The 16,104-nt window shown below is 31.2% G+C and overlaps 3 protein-coding genes and 1 pseudogene across 3 annotated transcripts; 3 read left to right on the top strand and 1 right to left on the bottom strand.

The window, feature by feature from the left end:
• Positions 1-235: 235 nt before the first annotated feature.
• On the bottom strand, positions 236-2,971 carry LOC107495371 (probable histone H2A variant 3). Its single transcript, XM_016116520.3, has 2 exons — positions 2,733-2,971; positions 236-765 (listed from the first exon to the last, which is right to left on the bottom strand). Exons 1-2 carry the CDS (start codon positions 2,838-2,840, stop codon positions 469-471), a joined length of 405 nt encoding a protein of 134 aa, XP_015972006.1. The 5' UTR covers positions 2,841-2,971; the 3' UTR covers positions 236-468.
• A 2,491-nt stretch (positions 2,972-5,462) lies between these two features.
• LOC107495252 (glutathione S-transferase T2-like) lies at positions 5,463-6,490 on the top strand. The gene is made up of 2 exons (XM_016116363.1): positions 5,463-5,717; positions 5,801-6,490. Exons 1-2 carry the CDS (start codon positions 5,463-5,465, stop codon positions 6,488-6,490), a joined length of 945 nt encoding a protein of 314 aa, XP_015971849.1.
• A 456-nt stretch (positions 6,491-6,946) lies between these two features.
• LOC107495253 (uncharacterized) lies at positions 6,947-8,264 on the top strand (annotated as a pseudogene).
• Positions 8,265-12,601: 4,337 nt separating this feature from the next.
• Positions 12,602-15,627, top strand: LOC107495254 (probable boron transporter 7). The gene is made up of 7 exons (XM_021125926.2): positions 12,602-12,832; positions 13,004-13,510; positions 13,754-13,849; positions 13,940-14,056; positions 14,137-14,450; positions 14,565-14,847; positions 15,143-15,627. Exons 1-7 carry the CDS (start codon positions 12,617-12,619, stop codon positions 15,305-15,307), a joined length of 1,698 nt encoding a protein of 565 aa, XP_020981585.2. The 5' UTR covers positions 12,602-12,616; the 3' UTR covers positions 15,308-15,627.
• Positions 15,628-16,104: the final 477 nt, after the last annotated feature.

Below are 16,104 nucleotides of genomic sequence, written 5' to 3' on the forward strand. Positions count from 1 at the left end.
TCTTAAAAAGAATCAAATCAAATGATTGTTCACTTATTCTGATCATTTCACTTAGCACCGCCTCTCTTGAACAAAGAAATCCCGCTAAATTTGCTTATACATCTCAGCAACTGACCTTGTAAATTGCAGAAACGAGCAATTTAAATTTAAATTGAACAGACTTAAGTTATGAGAAATAACAGGAATTTGGCACCAGATTACAATTTGGCCAATGCAAAAAATAACCTAGAACAAATTCAAGAGACGAGCAATATTTTGATCTTGAAGTACCGGGCACATTAGTCAAAGAGGTCAGTTAATACAATAATAAATAAGGAAACCAGAAATTTTCAGCTTGCCTCCAAGAGTGGATCAAACTAATGCAAGAAGCAACTTATCCACAAAATCAAGATATCATCAAATTTACAGATTAAAAAAAGAAACTCATTTCTCCCATGTTGATCCGAAATTCCGAATGATATGTACCACTCACTCCTTTGAAGACTTGTTGATAAGAGACTTGTGAATATGAGGAATAACACCACCACCAGCTATTGTTCCCTTGATGAGTGTGTCGAGTTCTTCGTCCCCTCGAATAGCAAGCTGTAGATGTCGCGGTGTTATACGCTTTACCTTCAGATCCTTGCTTGCATTGCCAGCCAACTCTAGCACCTCCGCAGTCAAATATTCAAGGATAGCAGCAGAATACACTGCAGCTGTGGCACCAACTCTTCCATTAGCTGTGACCCTTGACTTCAGGAGTCGGTGAATACGTCCAACAGGGAACTGGATAAAAAAGATACACAATATGAAACACCCCAACACATTTACAGAAATAAATACGAAATTACTGAACAAAAATAGGAGTTTATCATATGATTTTGTACCAATAATCCACAAATATTTGCAAGCCCAACATGTGTATATGTACAATTTGTACATGCCACACAAGAATACATTAATTAACCGATACAGCATTGGTTATGAATAGAATTGCACACCAACATCATACAACTATTTCAATAATCACAGCTTAGGCAAAGTCTTTACTCTTTAAGGACCATGTGAAGTTGTGGACTGTCAAGATCATAAATCTTATTTACATGCTTCACCACTGGTTTTAATGTATTTTTTTCCCTTTCTTTCCCATTTAGTATTTTACATAAATGTTTGATTTAGACATACAAAGTAAACGTTTTACAGTTTCTTAATGTCTCACTATAACAACTGAGGTGTTGAATGGAAACTAATAGCACCTTAAGGTTGTGTGTGGAAGTTGTCTCTTAGACATAATAGAGGCAATAGATACATATGTGTGTTTGATAGTAATTCTAACATTTGGAGACGAGACAGTCTAAAAATGTCATTTTAAGATTTGAATATGAAATTGTGAGGATAAAGATGAAAATATAAAATATTTATAAAAATATTGTCAGAAGTTGTTTTTGTCTCATTGTCTTGTCTCCGATGTTTGGTCCATTTCATGAAATTTCAATGGCTGTTGAAGGCCTAACATAAGCCTCCTCCTATCCGGACTTGGAACCAACTATATAACACAGGTTTTGTTATTGTTGTTATCTACTTGTCTTGCTGCACTGTCCTCATTGCTGGAAGGACCAAATATAGAAAATTTATATGTTATAGTAACAGCTACAGAATAGGTTTCTGTACTGTCTATATATTTGTGACCATAGGCGACTTCCAAACGCTATGTAAGGGCCTCATTTTGCATTTGACTATGATAGCATGGCATGGCCCCAATTATGGAATAAGGCTTGTGAGCAGTGAGCCAAGTCCCAAGGTGACAACAGTATATGGCAGTGATAGACCAATTAGAATTAGCATGTGAAAATTGTATATAGAATGTAATGGAAGAAGCTGAATGGATTTGGTTGAGTTACTTAGGGACAATTAATTACAAATAGGGTCTTGAGGGAGTTCAGTTGTGGAAGTTGTTACCTAAGGGCAAGAAGGGAAGACTCTAGAATTCCTTCCTCAACCACAGTTGTAGCTTCAGCTGGGTTTCACCAATCAATACTTCGTGTGAATAAATGGTTTTATTGATTGTTTTCGTCGTCTTCTATCGTGAACCTACCGTGACCTGCTCTATCTTTTAACTAGATTATTATACTACATAGTAAGTGTCAAAGTTAGATAGGATGCCTTTTCGCATAATTCATAGAATCAATGACCAAAAAAGCAGAATCTTACATACAAAAGGATCATATTGAAAGAAATACATCTACAAGGCAAACAAAGACCCTTCATCATTTCACAGAATTGATGTAAAATAACTAAAATTTCAAGAACACACAAAATGTACAGCAACTGATTCGCATAATTCATATATGTATGTTGAGAGGATCATTTGTTAAAAACAACATTTTCATTCTTTCATAAATTAGTTTCATTTCATGCTTCAATTTTCCACCTTCCAAAGCACAACCAAATTAACCAAGAACATCCTTAATCACATTAACAAATAGAAAAAGAAAAAAAATTGAGAAATGTTACTAAAACAGCACCTAGAAAATTATAATTCAGAAGCTAATAAATCTAATGTACTATAGACTACAGCTACAAACAAAACATGAATCAAAATGCGGAACGAAAAACAGTAGTAATAAAGAGACAAAAGATATAAACAATTTCAGAACTTGCGAACGTTTAACAGAAAAAGAAAAAAAATAGAAACGAGAGAAAAGTAAATCTGAAATGGCGAAAAGTATATTATAATAATAAAAGAAAGGAACCTGAAGACCAGCTCTGGAGGAACGAGAAACAGGCTTCTTCTTATCTTTGTCCTTGTTTGGTGCGGGGGTTTTGGCAGTTATCAAACCCTTTGCGCCTTTCCCTGACATCGTCCTTCTCCTAGCGACCACCAAACACGGCCTTATACAGGGATCGACCTTTCCAAGCTTTCTAAGTTCTCACGAGTCAGAAACAAGAGCCAGAGAGAGAGAGAAAGGGTTGAGAATGATCGAAACTGAAAGTTAACAAGACCGAACTGCCCCTTCTATTATTTTTTAAAGAATTTCACATTTGTCCTAATTTCATCTTTAACGATTGAAATGTATTATTTTATTTTAGATATTTTATTTCATTTTATTTTATTCTTCTAATTAAATTTTTTTGAAATTACAACTACTACTATGATAATTGTAATTATGATTTTTATCTTTATTTAAAAAAAATATAATAAAAAATAATATTTAAAAAAATTAATTTTAATAAAAAAACTAAAATATGACAATAAAATATTTTGAATAAAAATAAGACGTTGCAACTTTTAAATATTAGAAATAAAATTACGACTTAACTTATATATTAAAAGCTAAAATAATATTTTAGTCTTTTTTTAAATCCCTAAACCTATTACCAATGGGTTAATGTTTTAATTTGGGCTTAAAAATTGAGTGAACTTGATTTTTCTAATAACATTTTAGTAATGTGCTACCGTTAGTATTGGCGACACATTAAAAAGTGATGCATAGTTAGGGATAGTGAAAAGACGGCTAGAAATAAATATTTGTAAAAATGACCAATAGAAATTTGCAAAATTCACACGAAAATAGAGATTCGTCTCATGAACTTTTATTTTTATATATTAGATTATGAAGATGGAATTCTTAAAGGTGATTTAAATTTTGTGATATATATTAGGCCAATTTTTCTATGTCTTTAATTTTGGTGTCGAAATTGTCGAAGTTGCTTTTTTAGTAAGTTTTAAATATTAAAAAATTGTTTATTTTTATATTTTTAATTTAAATATTAATTTTTATTTTTTTAGTAAGTTAGGCAAGTGTATATAGGTACCATAGCATACACTTATATATTATTGTGGGTGTTTTAAAAGCGTTAATGACATTTTTTTTATATAATTAAAATAATATTATTTTACAAAATATCAATAATGTTTTATCTTTTTATAATTAAAAAAATATTTTTTTACAAAATATCAAAATATTTTATACTACCGTTGTAACAATGTAAAATATTAAAATGATCAAATATTGTATATTTCATACTAAAAATTTTATCCTCGTCCTCACAAATAAATAAAGACAAAGATAGGGATAGAGGTAACTACTTTACAGGGCCTGTTAAATTTTCGCTAACTTGAATTTATTAAAATATCCTTATTTATTAAGGTGAATCATGCTATATATTTTATATGTTGCAAACTATTTTTATTTTATTTATTTTTAATATACATGTTAGATTATGTTACATTATGATTGGATTGTTTTATATTATGTTAAATTTTATTGAATTGTATTGGATTATGATTTTGTATTCAATTTTTTAAATTTTTTAAGGATAAATTACCAAAAATAAATTTTAAAATGAGATATTATATTCTCATGTTTAGTTCAAAATTTGAAAAATTATTTTTAAACAAATTTAATTTTAAAAAATTAAAATACTATTATTTCAATTTTTATATTTTTTTGGATATATTTAATTTTTATAAAAATAAAATCTGAATAACAAAATAATAGTTTACACACTTCCTAAGAAAAATGGGTAGCAAGAAAGGACTCAAGGACTACTATCTTTCGCTATCTAATGACAACTACTCAAATGAAAATGTTAAAAACATCTTTTTATGAAGATTCTTGTGTTAAAAGTGTATTTTGTTTATTTAATCACACTTAAAAAAAATAACACTTTTAAAACATATCACAATCAAACTATATATTTCATCATCTAATGATAAAAAAAAACATCTTTCACACAAAGACAATAATAAAATTTTCATGGTAATATCCACCATCTAACATAGTCAAAGAAAATGTCTTAACACTTTTTCTCTCGTTTGAGAGCAACTCCAACGGTTCAAAAATTTTGAACCCCATTTACTGTGTGTCAGGAAAAAGAAAGGGTCTACCATTGAAACAATTAAAAAAAGAGTTCCTTCACGAAGTTTGGGGCAGCAAAGGCCCTGCTCAGAGGGACGCTCTCTCTCAAAAAAAAAAAATAATATTTTATTAATAAAATAAAACTAGCCGTTGTAAAATTAACTGTTGGAAATTAGCCGTTATTATGTTACTGTTATTATTAATAAATTAATATTTTGTTACTCTATATATACCACTTAGATACACTTCTATTCTTACACTCTCTACTACTCTTCTTCATCTTCTTCCAAGTTTATAAAATCAAAGTTCTGCTAATATTATTTTTTGTTCGAAAAAATGGATCCAAACTAACTCAACTCTTTCTTCAATTATTTACAAAACTTTTCTCAAATTCCAAATACCCAACAATCTCAAACCTCAAACTCTCAAGTTCCAAATCAAAACTTCACACTACCGAATACATTTATACCAAATACATTTCAAAATCCAAATCCACAAAATCTTTCTAATTTCAATTTCAAGCTCCTTATAATAATCAGTTTCCTATATTCCAACCGCAAAATCAAAATTCACAAACACCTCATTTTCCATTTTCATCCATATTTAACCCTTCTATCGGAAATGTTACTCCAACTTCCTTGCCGTTTCCAACTCAATTCAGTGCATCAAGACATAACTCATATGATGTTGGTGGCTCTTCTAACCCATCCTCTCAGACTCCTATACAATCTAGTCCAAATTCGCAATAGTGGATTAGATGCTATTGACCTCAATGATGATGATATTGAAGATCGGAGGCAAGATAGTATTCAACACTGGCATTGGGAAGAGGATGAGATGTTGATCAGTGCGTGGTTAAATGTTTCAACTGACCCTGTAGTTAGTACCGATCAAAAGGGAGAAACATTTTGGAGTCGAATTCATAACTACTGTGTAGAATTTTGCACCGACATGACAAGGAGGTAGTTGCATGTAAGAAACGATGGTATAAGATCAACAAGGCTGTTGCACAATTTGCTGGTTGCTACGATCAAGCTAGTCGAAACATAAGGAGTGGTTCGAACGCTGATGATATAAAGGAGTTGGCTTATAAACTTTATTCCACAAATTATGGTCAAAAGTTCACTTTTGAGAGGTATTGGAACATGCTTCGGTTGGAGCAAAAATGGAGAAGCCAACTACCTACACAGAGTGGCGGCTCAAAGAGAACCAAGGTTAGTGCAACTGGAGCATACTCATCCTCATCAAACCCAGAAACACCGTTGGCTGACGAACCCGGTGTGGACTCTCCCGTTCGCCCACAAGGATCAAAGAAGAGCAAGCGAAGAGGTAAGGGAAAAGCACAGATGTCTGAAGATTTTAGCGAAAGAAAATCATCGGTTGTCAAAAAATTATCTCTCATGGAAGATATTAAGAATGTTAGAGAAAAGGAACTAATGGAAAGGGAAAAAGAAAGAGAAGAGGAGAAGGAACATAGAGCAAAGATGATGGCAATCAAAGAGAAGGAGTTACAAATTCAAGCGGAAATGAAAGAACAAGAATTACAAACTCAGAGGTATATTAAAAAAATGGAGATAAAAGCAAAAGAAAGGGAAATGGATATGCAAATACTTAATGCTGACACGTCTACAGTGAGTGAAAAACGATGAGCTCTTCATGAGATTGCATGTGAGAAAATAATGGCCAAGTGGTTTACTTAATGGTTCCTTGTATTCGTAGTGTTATGTAGTATGTTCTTATTTATTTATTGCGTATTACTGGTATGTGATGTAGTTTGTTTTATTTATTTCTGATGTAAGTTTTTAAATTAGTCAATATTATTGTGCCGTTATTGTTCATGAAAGTGACCGTTGCAAAACTAGCCGTTAAGTAGCCGTTGCAAAACTAGCCGTTAAGTAGCCGTTGCAAAACTAGCCGTTAAGTAGCCGTTGCAAAACTAGCCGTTAAGTAGCCGTTGCAAAACTAGCCGTTAAGTAGCCGTTGCAAAACTAGCCGTTACAAAACTAGTTTCTCCACTTATAAATATCAACTATCAATGACTCCACAACTCCACTTCAACTCTTCTTTCTCACCTCGACAGAGAACTAAAAATTACATTTCTCCATATGGCTAAAAATTTTGATGATATGTTTAATGAGGTTTTGTATGGCAAAAGAAGACGGCAAGATAACACACTGATAGATAATTGGATCGATGAGTATTTACTCGAAGATTCTGAAGAAGAAGATATCGATAGAAGCCCTATCCCAATTACTCGTAGATGGATCAACAGAGATCGAGAAGCAGGACATGATCGCCTTTTTCAAGATTACTTTGCAGATGAACCGGTGTATAATGCTGACATTTTTCGACAGAGATTTCGAATGAGAAGAGATGTGTTCCTTCGGATAGTAGACGCTCTCTCAAACGTCTATCCATATTTCCACCAGAGGGTTGATGCAACTGGAAGAAGAGGCTTGTCGCCACTTCAGAAATGTACCGCTGTGATACGGATGTTAGCATACGGCGTAGCAGCTGATGCTATTGATGATTATGTGCGCATAGGCGAGAGCACTACAATTGAATGCTTGGAAAATTTTGTTGAAGGTGTCATTTCTGTGTTCCAGAATGAATACTTGCGAAAACCCAATCCAAATGACGTACATCGCCTGCTACAAATGGCGGAGGGTCGTGGCTTCCCTGGCATGTTGGGTAGCATTGACTGCATGCATTGGCAATGGAAAAATTGTCCAAAGGCGTGGAAAGGTATGTACATGAGTGGTTATCGTGGGGTTGCAACCATTGTACTTGAGGTTGTAGCATCTTCAAACCTTTGGATATGGCATGCGTTCTTTGGAGTTTCTGGTTCAAACAACGATATCAACGTGTTAGATCGTTCTCCAGTGTTTGATGACATTCTAAATGATCGTGCTCCGGAGGTAAATTATACTATTAATGGTAATAATTATACAATGGGATACTACTTAGCAGATGGTATTTATCCTGAATGGGCCACATTTGTCAAATCAATCTCAAAGCCACAAGGGAAAAAACGCAAGTTATTTGCATAATACCAAGAAGGGCAAAGAAAAGATGTGGAGCGAACATTTGGAGTGTTGCAAGCACACTTTGCAATTATACGTGGTCCAACTTGTTTTGGAAAAAGAAGAAGCTTGCCAACATAATGAGAGCTTGTATTATATTGCATAATATGATTGTTGAGGATGAAAGAGACACTTATGCAGGAAATTTTGCTCAGGGCTTAGAGTACGATGATGTCGAAAATGGCTTATCACAACCTCAGCTGCGAGAAGAAGATTTCGTACCATACCATCAATTTCTCCAAAGAAATGCCAACTTTGAAATAGGCAGCAGCATAGACAATTGAAAGAGGACTTGATTGAACACATATGGCAATTTCACAATGCTTATCGTCAACTATAAAACTTAATTATGTTTTTCTTTGTATTAAGTAATTTTACAAATTAGTGTAACCCCAAATTATATATTGTGTATTATTATTATATATGAATTTATTTAATATTAATATCTTTTAATAGTGAATTATTTTTAAATTTACAAATTTAAATTACATTATAAAAAAAATTAATTACATTAATTTCAAGTATTTTAATTAATTAATTAATTAGGTGGGACTACAACAGGGACTAAAGTTAGTTCCTCCTAATGGAGAAGAGAGAAATGCTTTGAGTTCCTATTTACTGTTTATGACGCAAAAGCTGATGTGGAGTTACTTTTTATGACAGGTGGGCCATAAACAGGAACTGGAATGAGTTTTCTATTGGAGATGGTCTGAGGCTCTGTCTTGGAGGGACATTGCCGCCATCAGTCGTGCAATGTAGCGGTGGCCCTCCCTCTCCTTTCTCCATTTTTTTCTATTTTTTTCTCTTTGTTCTTCCTTTTCTTCTCTTGTTTTTCATCTCTCTTTTTTTTTTCCATTTCTCTATGTAGGTTGGATTCTTTCTTCTTTCATCAATTTTTTTTCTTTTTTCTCTTCTTTCTCTTATCATCTATTTCTCTTCTTGTTTTGTAATTTATTGGCTTTATTATTTTTTTTCAATAATTATATTGGTATGAAATTTTCTTTTGTAATATTTGATTCTTCTTGTATGATGGTTTGGTTCTCTCTCTTGATAGAAGATTTAGGTCTTGTGATACAGATATAAAAAGATACATCAAAGATGATTTATTATAATGAAAAATTATCTAAAAAAAATTCACTTTTAAGAGTCAAAAACAGAAGATAACTCACAATGTTACAACATTTTTTATATAAAATCTAAAAACTAAATATATTTTGAGTAAAATTAATATTTTTTTTGTTATTTGTAAATGTCATATAATTTTTTTAAATAAAATTTATCTTCTATCAAAAAAGCCATGCATGGCATAATAAAAGAATTAATTTCACTCACGTTAGTTTTTTTTTTTAATAAACTAAATTGAGTTGTTGAATATTTGAGGAACAAAATTTACTTATACGATTTTTTGAGGATCATTTTAAGTATTAATCATAAAAAAGAATAATTTAGTTTTGATGTGACAATGTAAAAAAAATTAAATCTAATCATATTTTATGATAATCAGTGTATAATTATTCAAATAAATAAATATGATTGAATAAGCCGATACAATTAATCTAACTATTCCAATTTCATGATTTAGAAGAAGGTCAAAAAAATTAAATCTGATTTTAGACACACTATACGAGCATTTATTTTTGGTTAAAAAAATTATATTAAATAATATATATTAAAATCAGTCATTAAAATTAAATATTAATATAAAATATATATTAAAATATAAAATATATATTTACATATATAGACAATACATGTATTTTATATACTATAATAATTATTTTTTAATTAGTAACTAATTTTAATATACACATAATATTAAAAAAAAGTCTTTAAAATACTTTGGGAGGTGAAGTGGAGCTACTAGATTTAAGACCAAAATCATTTGATTTATTTAATTTGTTTTTGTGAAATTGTCTAATTTTTGCATGTGATGTGACTCACCTTACTCTTTTTCCTCTCACCCTCTTTCATTGCCTCATTTTCAGTGTTCTTGTTCTCTCTTTGTTCCCTTCCACAACACACACACACACACACACATTGTTGTAATCTGGATTCTCTAACATTGTTACCCTTCTGATCCTCATGTGTTGCACCATACATCCCTTTCAAGTATCGCGTTATTATCATTCTTAATTAATTAATTAATTAAGGGCCTTCATAATTCACGTACGTACATCTTTCTTTCCTTCATTTTTCCTTCCTTTTCAATTAATCTCATCATTTTTGTTGCGTAATTATGTGGGGAAATTAATATATAATATAGTAATAATCTACATTGTTTATTCAAATGATAATTGCTTGTTGGATTTGTCTTCTTCAAATGCATTAGTGTGTATGTGTTCCTCTGATCTTGTATATGCAAAACATTGGTTCATCATTACGAGCACCCATTTGCTTCTCTCTAATTCTGAGGACAAAATTTACTCTTAACTACATTGAGGAATAATACTCCAATTATAGTATTTAAAATTTTTTTAGTTTTTAAGTTAGTCATGAACATTTTAGTTTATTAAACAAATAAGTTTTTACATTATTAGATTTTTTTACTTAATTAAAGGCTAACGAAAAATTGCCTACTCAAATCACTTATATTAACGTTTGTAATTTTTAATAAATTTTAAGTGTTTTCTTAAATAACAATAGAAATTGATTTAACTAAATTTATTTTTTTTCATCGGAGAATTTGATATAAAGACGAATTTGTCTAGCAATACAAATTATTAGGAACCAATTTGCTAATTAAAATTTGTTGATAGCTAAATATTCAACTAAAATTTTGTCGAAAATTAATTTGGATCTTACTCCATAGATTAAAATGTGTATCCTTTTTATCCCTTGCATGCATGAACTTAATTGTTAAAACATTGTGCATGGTTTGTAACTTACCTTCATTTTATAGTGAAATTTATATATATGTTTATAATGATAATTAAACTTTTATTTATCATTTGGGAGGATTTTTTTTCCAATATTGTACTTGGTAGACTTATAACTTTACTAAATAATGATTTTGATAGGAAAGCATTATGAAAAGAATTAAGATACATATAAAGTATTTTTAATAGTGTTATTCGAAATGAGTGAAAAAATATTTGTTGATAGTTACATTAGAAAATGTGTTGTTCATTTATAATTTTTCATTATTTCATGAACAAATTCTTTTCTAATGGACTAAGCCACATATTTAAGTTGCATGAATTTCATTTGTGTATACCATATTGTTTTGAGAAAATGCCATAAATATTTTAGTAGTGTTTAGGAAGAAATAAAAATTAATTCATGAATATCTTTATTTTTTATATTTTTATAATTTTACACACACACACACACACACATATATATATATATATTAACTAAATTGATAGTTAATTTTTTGTGTATGTACAGGTATTTTTTTGTTTTCTCCATTTTATAGTGTATGCTAATTAATACAGGCTTCAATATTCCAACTCTCAACATAAATTTCATCACCAAATATATTTTAAATATTTTTTTTATCAAATAATAATATGTCAATTTTCTTAAATTTGTTAATTGATATATCAATTTTGGAGGTTCAGCCATGAAACCACTTGAAGGGATAAGTGATGATGTCAAAGGAAGACTTGCATGCTATAAAGAAGATTGGACAAAGGGATTTAAATCTGGGTTTAGGTAAATCATTTTTATTTTTGGACTTGGGAATCACATTGCATGAATTGGCTAGAAAGTTTTGAAATATTGTTGTGTGATTAATTAATTTCAGGATATTTGCTCCAACTTTCTACATATTTTTTGCTTCTGCTATCCCCGTTATTGCTTTTGGGGAACAACTTAATAAGGAAACAAGTAAGATTCTTTACTCAATATACCTAGCTAATATTTCGTTTACATTTTTCTTTTTTTTTAATTTATTTTTATATTTTTAATTTTTTTTTTTAGATTTTGTAAGAGAAAAAAAAGAGAAGCCAATGAAAAATAAAAATGAATTGTTTTTTCATTCAATTTCCAAAATATTTTCTGTATTTAATATTTTATAAAAAATATATTTTTTTTTCACTTATTCTTTTACAAAATTTTAAACAAATGGGTTTTGTTAGGTAGACAATTATTTTTGTGAACAATGTGAATAATGAGCTCTAGAATTGATCCAATAAAGTAAAAAAATATTCCACTCCCAAATTACCTCATAAACTCTAACATTACAATAATATTCCGCACACCTAGTAAATTGAATATCCGACATATCTATTATTCCCATTATTTAGTATTTTCATTGTGAAAAAGTTTAGGAGGCCAATAACTTTATTAAATTCTGGCCACCATGTAACCAACAAAGAAAAGTAAGTCATTGGATGAAATTTCACACCAATTTTATACCATTAAAAATTTAAAATCATCATTGATGGCTATTATTTGATATCTACAAATTACAAAAATTACTGTTCCTAGCACTTCTCTTTTCATTGTCTATCTATACTTTTCTTAAACGGATATATAGAAATTACAAGTAAAAATATAAACGAAACATATGCTTAATTGATTACTTTGGTTTTTTGTAAATAATAAGCATGGAATATTTGATTATATAATGCAGATGGGAGCTTGGGCATAGTGGAATCATTAATATCTACGGGGCTTTGTGGAATTATCCACTCAATATTTGGTGGTCAGCCATTGTTGATTGTGGGTGTTGCTGAACCCACCATTATAATGTATCATATTATGTTTCAGTTTTGCGAATCAAAACCAGAATTCGGTGCCAAACTCTTTTTGCCTTGGGCTGCTTGGGTTTGTGTGTGGACAGCATTATTTCTAATTGTGCTTGCAATTTTCAATGCATGCACAGTTATCTCAAGGTTTACAAGAATTTGCGAGGAATTATTTGGAATGCTAATCACTGTCCTTTTTGTTCAACAAGCTGTAAAGGTACAAACAGAAGAAAATTTTATGTCTTAAACTGTTCAAGCTGTGATGGTTTGATGAACCATAAAAAATATTTGTTGAATTATTACACGTTATATACTATGTACTCTTTATATATTCTCACTGTTTTGTGTAGAGATTATTGAAGTAAAGAATTGTTTTTGTGTAGCACAGGGTGTGTTGTACGAATTCCTTCCAGCAGAGGATGGAGATGGAAACTCAGAAGATTCAAAATTCCAATGGAGGTACATAAATGGCTTACTGGCTGTGATATTCTCTTTTGGGTTACTTCTGAGTGCGAAGCAAAGTAGAAAAGCAAGACATTGGCGATATGGGACAGGGTGGCTAAGAGCTTTAATAGCAGATTATGGGGTTCCATTGATGGTGGTGTTTTGGACTGCATTATCGTACACAAAACCAACCAAAGTTCCATCTCGAGTTCCTCGCAGGTTGTTTTGTCCACTGCCCTGGCAATCTGAATCTCTCTACCACTGGACAGTAGTGAAGGACATGGGCAAGGTACCCATCTTTTATATTGTGGCGGCGGTTATACCTGCTCTCATGGTTGCTGCTTTATACTTTTTTGATCATAGTGTTGCTTCCAAGATGGCTCAGCAAAAGGAATTTAACCTTCAAAAACCTTCTGCTTACCACTATGATCTTTTCTTGCTTGGACTCATGGTATATATATCTGCTCTCTTCTTCTATTTTATTTTAATTTTCATGCATTCTCATTGTAAATCCAATTACATAATGGTCAAAACTAACTCAGAGCGCTGTTAGACGATAATTTAGTCAAACTTATCAAATCATTTAACGGCTCTAAACTATTGACACACACATCAGCAAAAAGTACTTCCCTTATCCATATAAAAGAATAAATGTGATTGGATGATAAATTATTTTGTTTTATGTTTAATTTAGACTCTACTTTGTGGTCTTCTTGGGCTTCCTCCATCAAATGGAGTCCTACCTCAATCACCAATGCATACAAAGAGTCTTGCAGTTCTTAATAGGCAGGTAATAAATAATAGTTAAAGTGTTCATCTTTGGCAACTCCAAATTAAGCCATCAACTCATAATAATAACAATAATTCTATGAATTTGTAGATTATCCGAAAGAAGACGGAGAAGAAAGCAAAAGAAGTGCTTAAGAAACAAGGCAGCCACGCAGAATTATTTGGCAGGATGCAATCTGTTATTATAGAAATGGATGCAGATCCTACTGTAAGTTTTACCACAAATTCACTTTGATCAGTCACTAAAATTCTCTATAGTTATTAATGAAGACTTTTGACTTGGTGTAGTTTAAAGAAATGGAGAAATTGAAAAAGGCAGTGATGAAATCTGAGGATGAGAAGGAAGGTGAAAAAAATGTTGAAAGTTTTGATATGAAACAAATAGAGGAGCATCTACCTGTACGTGTTAATGAACAAAGGCTTAGCAACTTGTTGCAGTCTCTTATGGTTGGGTTATCAGTTTTGATGATCCCCATCATAAGAAAAATACCTACATCAGTTTTGTGGGGATATTTTGCTTTCATGGCCATTGATAGTCTCCCTGGCAATCAATTCTGGGAAAGGTTCTTGCTACTCTTTATCCCAAGAAATCGCCGCTACAAGTAAGTATTATACTTTAAAATTTTTTAAAATAATTTTAATATTGTATTTTTTAAGAAGTGTAGTAAATTTAGTCATAATTGAACAGTTTATGAATGATATTTGATTTTGTGCAGAATTTTGGAAGGTCCACATGCAAGTTTTGTGGAGCTGGTACCATTCAAGGTGACAGCATTATTCACAGGGTCGCAATTGGTGTATTTCTTGATTTGTTACGGGATGACGTGGATACCAACTGGAGGAATACTGTTCCCTTTGCCTTTCTTCCTTCTCATACTCATTAGAGAGCATCTCCTTCCTAAGTTCTTCAAAGCCCAACATCTTCATGAACTTGATGCTTCTGAGTACGAGGAAGTTGCTGGCGATCCTACTGTTTCTCAAATGATACCCCTCATGATGGTACGCTTCATTTATATACTATGCTTCTTCACACTTACCTACAGTAAAGGTAAAAATTCAGGTGCAGTCAACTTCATATGAAGTTGATAACTGAGAATCGTCAGATGATTTGACTAATTTGACTAAATTTTCATCTAACGGCTCTCAACTATCAACTTCACGTGAAGTCGACTGCTGAGTTTTCACATACAGTAAAATATGACATTTATTCTTGCATAGGAATATTCAACTTTTATATAGCATCAGAAGCATTTAAGTATTTAAGTTGGAAGATGAAAACATTTGTTTTGTACAGGATAACGAGCAGAGTAACACGGATGATGAGGATGATAAGTTAGGTTTGGGAGCAGAGATATTGGATGAGATGACTACTCACAGAGGAGAGTTGAAACATAGAACTCTAACAAGATTAGATAGAGAATCCCATTCTCATTCTCAAGAACCTCCTCATCAACAATAATGCTCAAGTCTCACTACTCTATTGGCTTTCTTATAATTATTGGCATGTAGCGTTAGAATTGATCATGATGTGAGTGGAATCCTATCAAAGGGGATTGGAATGCTCAAGTTTCTTCAAATAAAATGCAAAGGATTCAACCATGGGAACTATAAAGAAATGCACATAGAGAGATGACTTGAGTATTGAAATAGGTTTCAGTATATTAGAATATTCTCGAGTTTGACGCTCGATTTTGTTCATTACTTGACCATGACAAATCCCAGATCAGAGGGAAAAGAATAAGAGTTCATGTGATATGAGAAAATTAAAAGGGACAAAGAACAAGAAGGCGATGTTTTATTAAACCAAAAAAATTTGGAATAGATAATGATTTTAGTTTTAAATTTTTAATGTATCTCGTCATTATGTTATGGACAATGCTACATGGCTAATAAATATCAGTACTTAATCATCAATAATTTGTATTTATATTTACAGATTTTGTATATAATTAGTATATAATTTGCATTAGTTTTGTATAAATAAATTAATACAGTTTGGATATTGTAACCTGATATGATTGGTTGCTGCTGTTAGTATTAGTAGACTTAGAATTACTAGCTAGCAAAGTTAATTAGGTAAATTAAGTTAATTAGTTCTTATGTAATTATATAAAGATAAGCATGTGATGCAGAAAATGATAATGAATAAACACAACTTTCATTTTTGCTAAAATTTCTCTTTCTCATTTTCTCCAATTTTCTCTTTCTCCAAATTCCAATTCACTATCAGTTTCTTCTTTATTGGACCTCCCTCCT

This window comes from Arachis duranensis, chromosome 6 (assembly GCF_000817695.3).
Source record: "Arachis duranensis cultivar V14167 chromosome 6, aradu.V14167.gnm2.J7QH, whole genome shotgun sequence".
NCBI classification, from domain to species: domain Eukaryota; kingdom Viridiplantae; phylum Streptophyta; class Magnoliopsida; order Fabales; family Fabaceae; genus Arachis; species Arachis duranensis.

Excerpts from the sequence above, each read along its gene's own strand:
- LOC107495254 (XM_021125926.2), top strand. The coding sequence starts at position 12,617 with ATGTATCATATTATGTTTCAGTTTTGCGAATCAAAACCAGAATTCGGT. Across the intron at positions 12,833-13,003 it reads TTGTTCAACAAGCTGTAAAG|GGTGTGTTGTACGAATTCCT; the intron begins GTACAAACAGAA and ends TGTGTAGCACAG. Across the intron at positions 13,850-13,939 it reads TTGCAGTTCTTAATAGGCAG|ATTATCCGAAAGAAGACGGA; the intron begins GTAATAAATAAT and ends ATGAATTTGTAG.
- LOC107495371 (XM_016116520.3), bottom strand. The coding sequence starts at position 2,840 with ATGTCAGGGAAAGGCGCAAAGGGTTTGATAACTGCCAAAACCCCCGCA. Across the intron at positions 766-2,732 it reads CCTCCAGAGCTGGTCTTCAG|TTCCCTGTTGGACGTATTCA; the intron begins GTTCCTTTCTTT and ends TTTTTTATCCAG.
- LOC107495252 (XM_016116363.1), top strand. The coding sequence starts at position 5,463 with ATGTTACTCCAACTTCCTTGCCGTTTCCAACTCAATTCAGTGCATCAA. Across the intron at positions 5,718-5,800 it reads TAAATGTTTCAACTGACCCT|GAGGTAGTTGCATGTAAGAA; the intron begins GTAGTTAGTACC and ends CGACATGACAAG.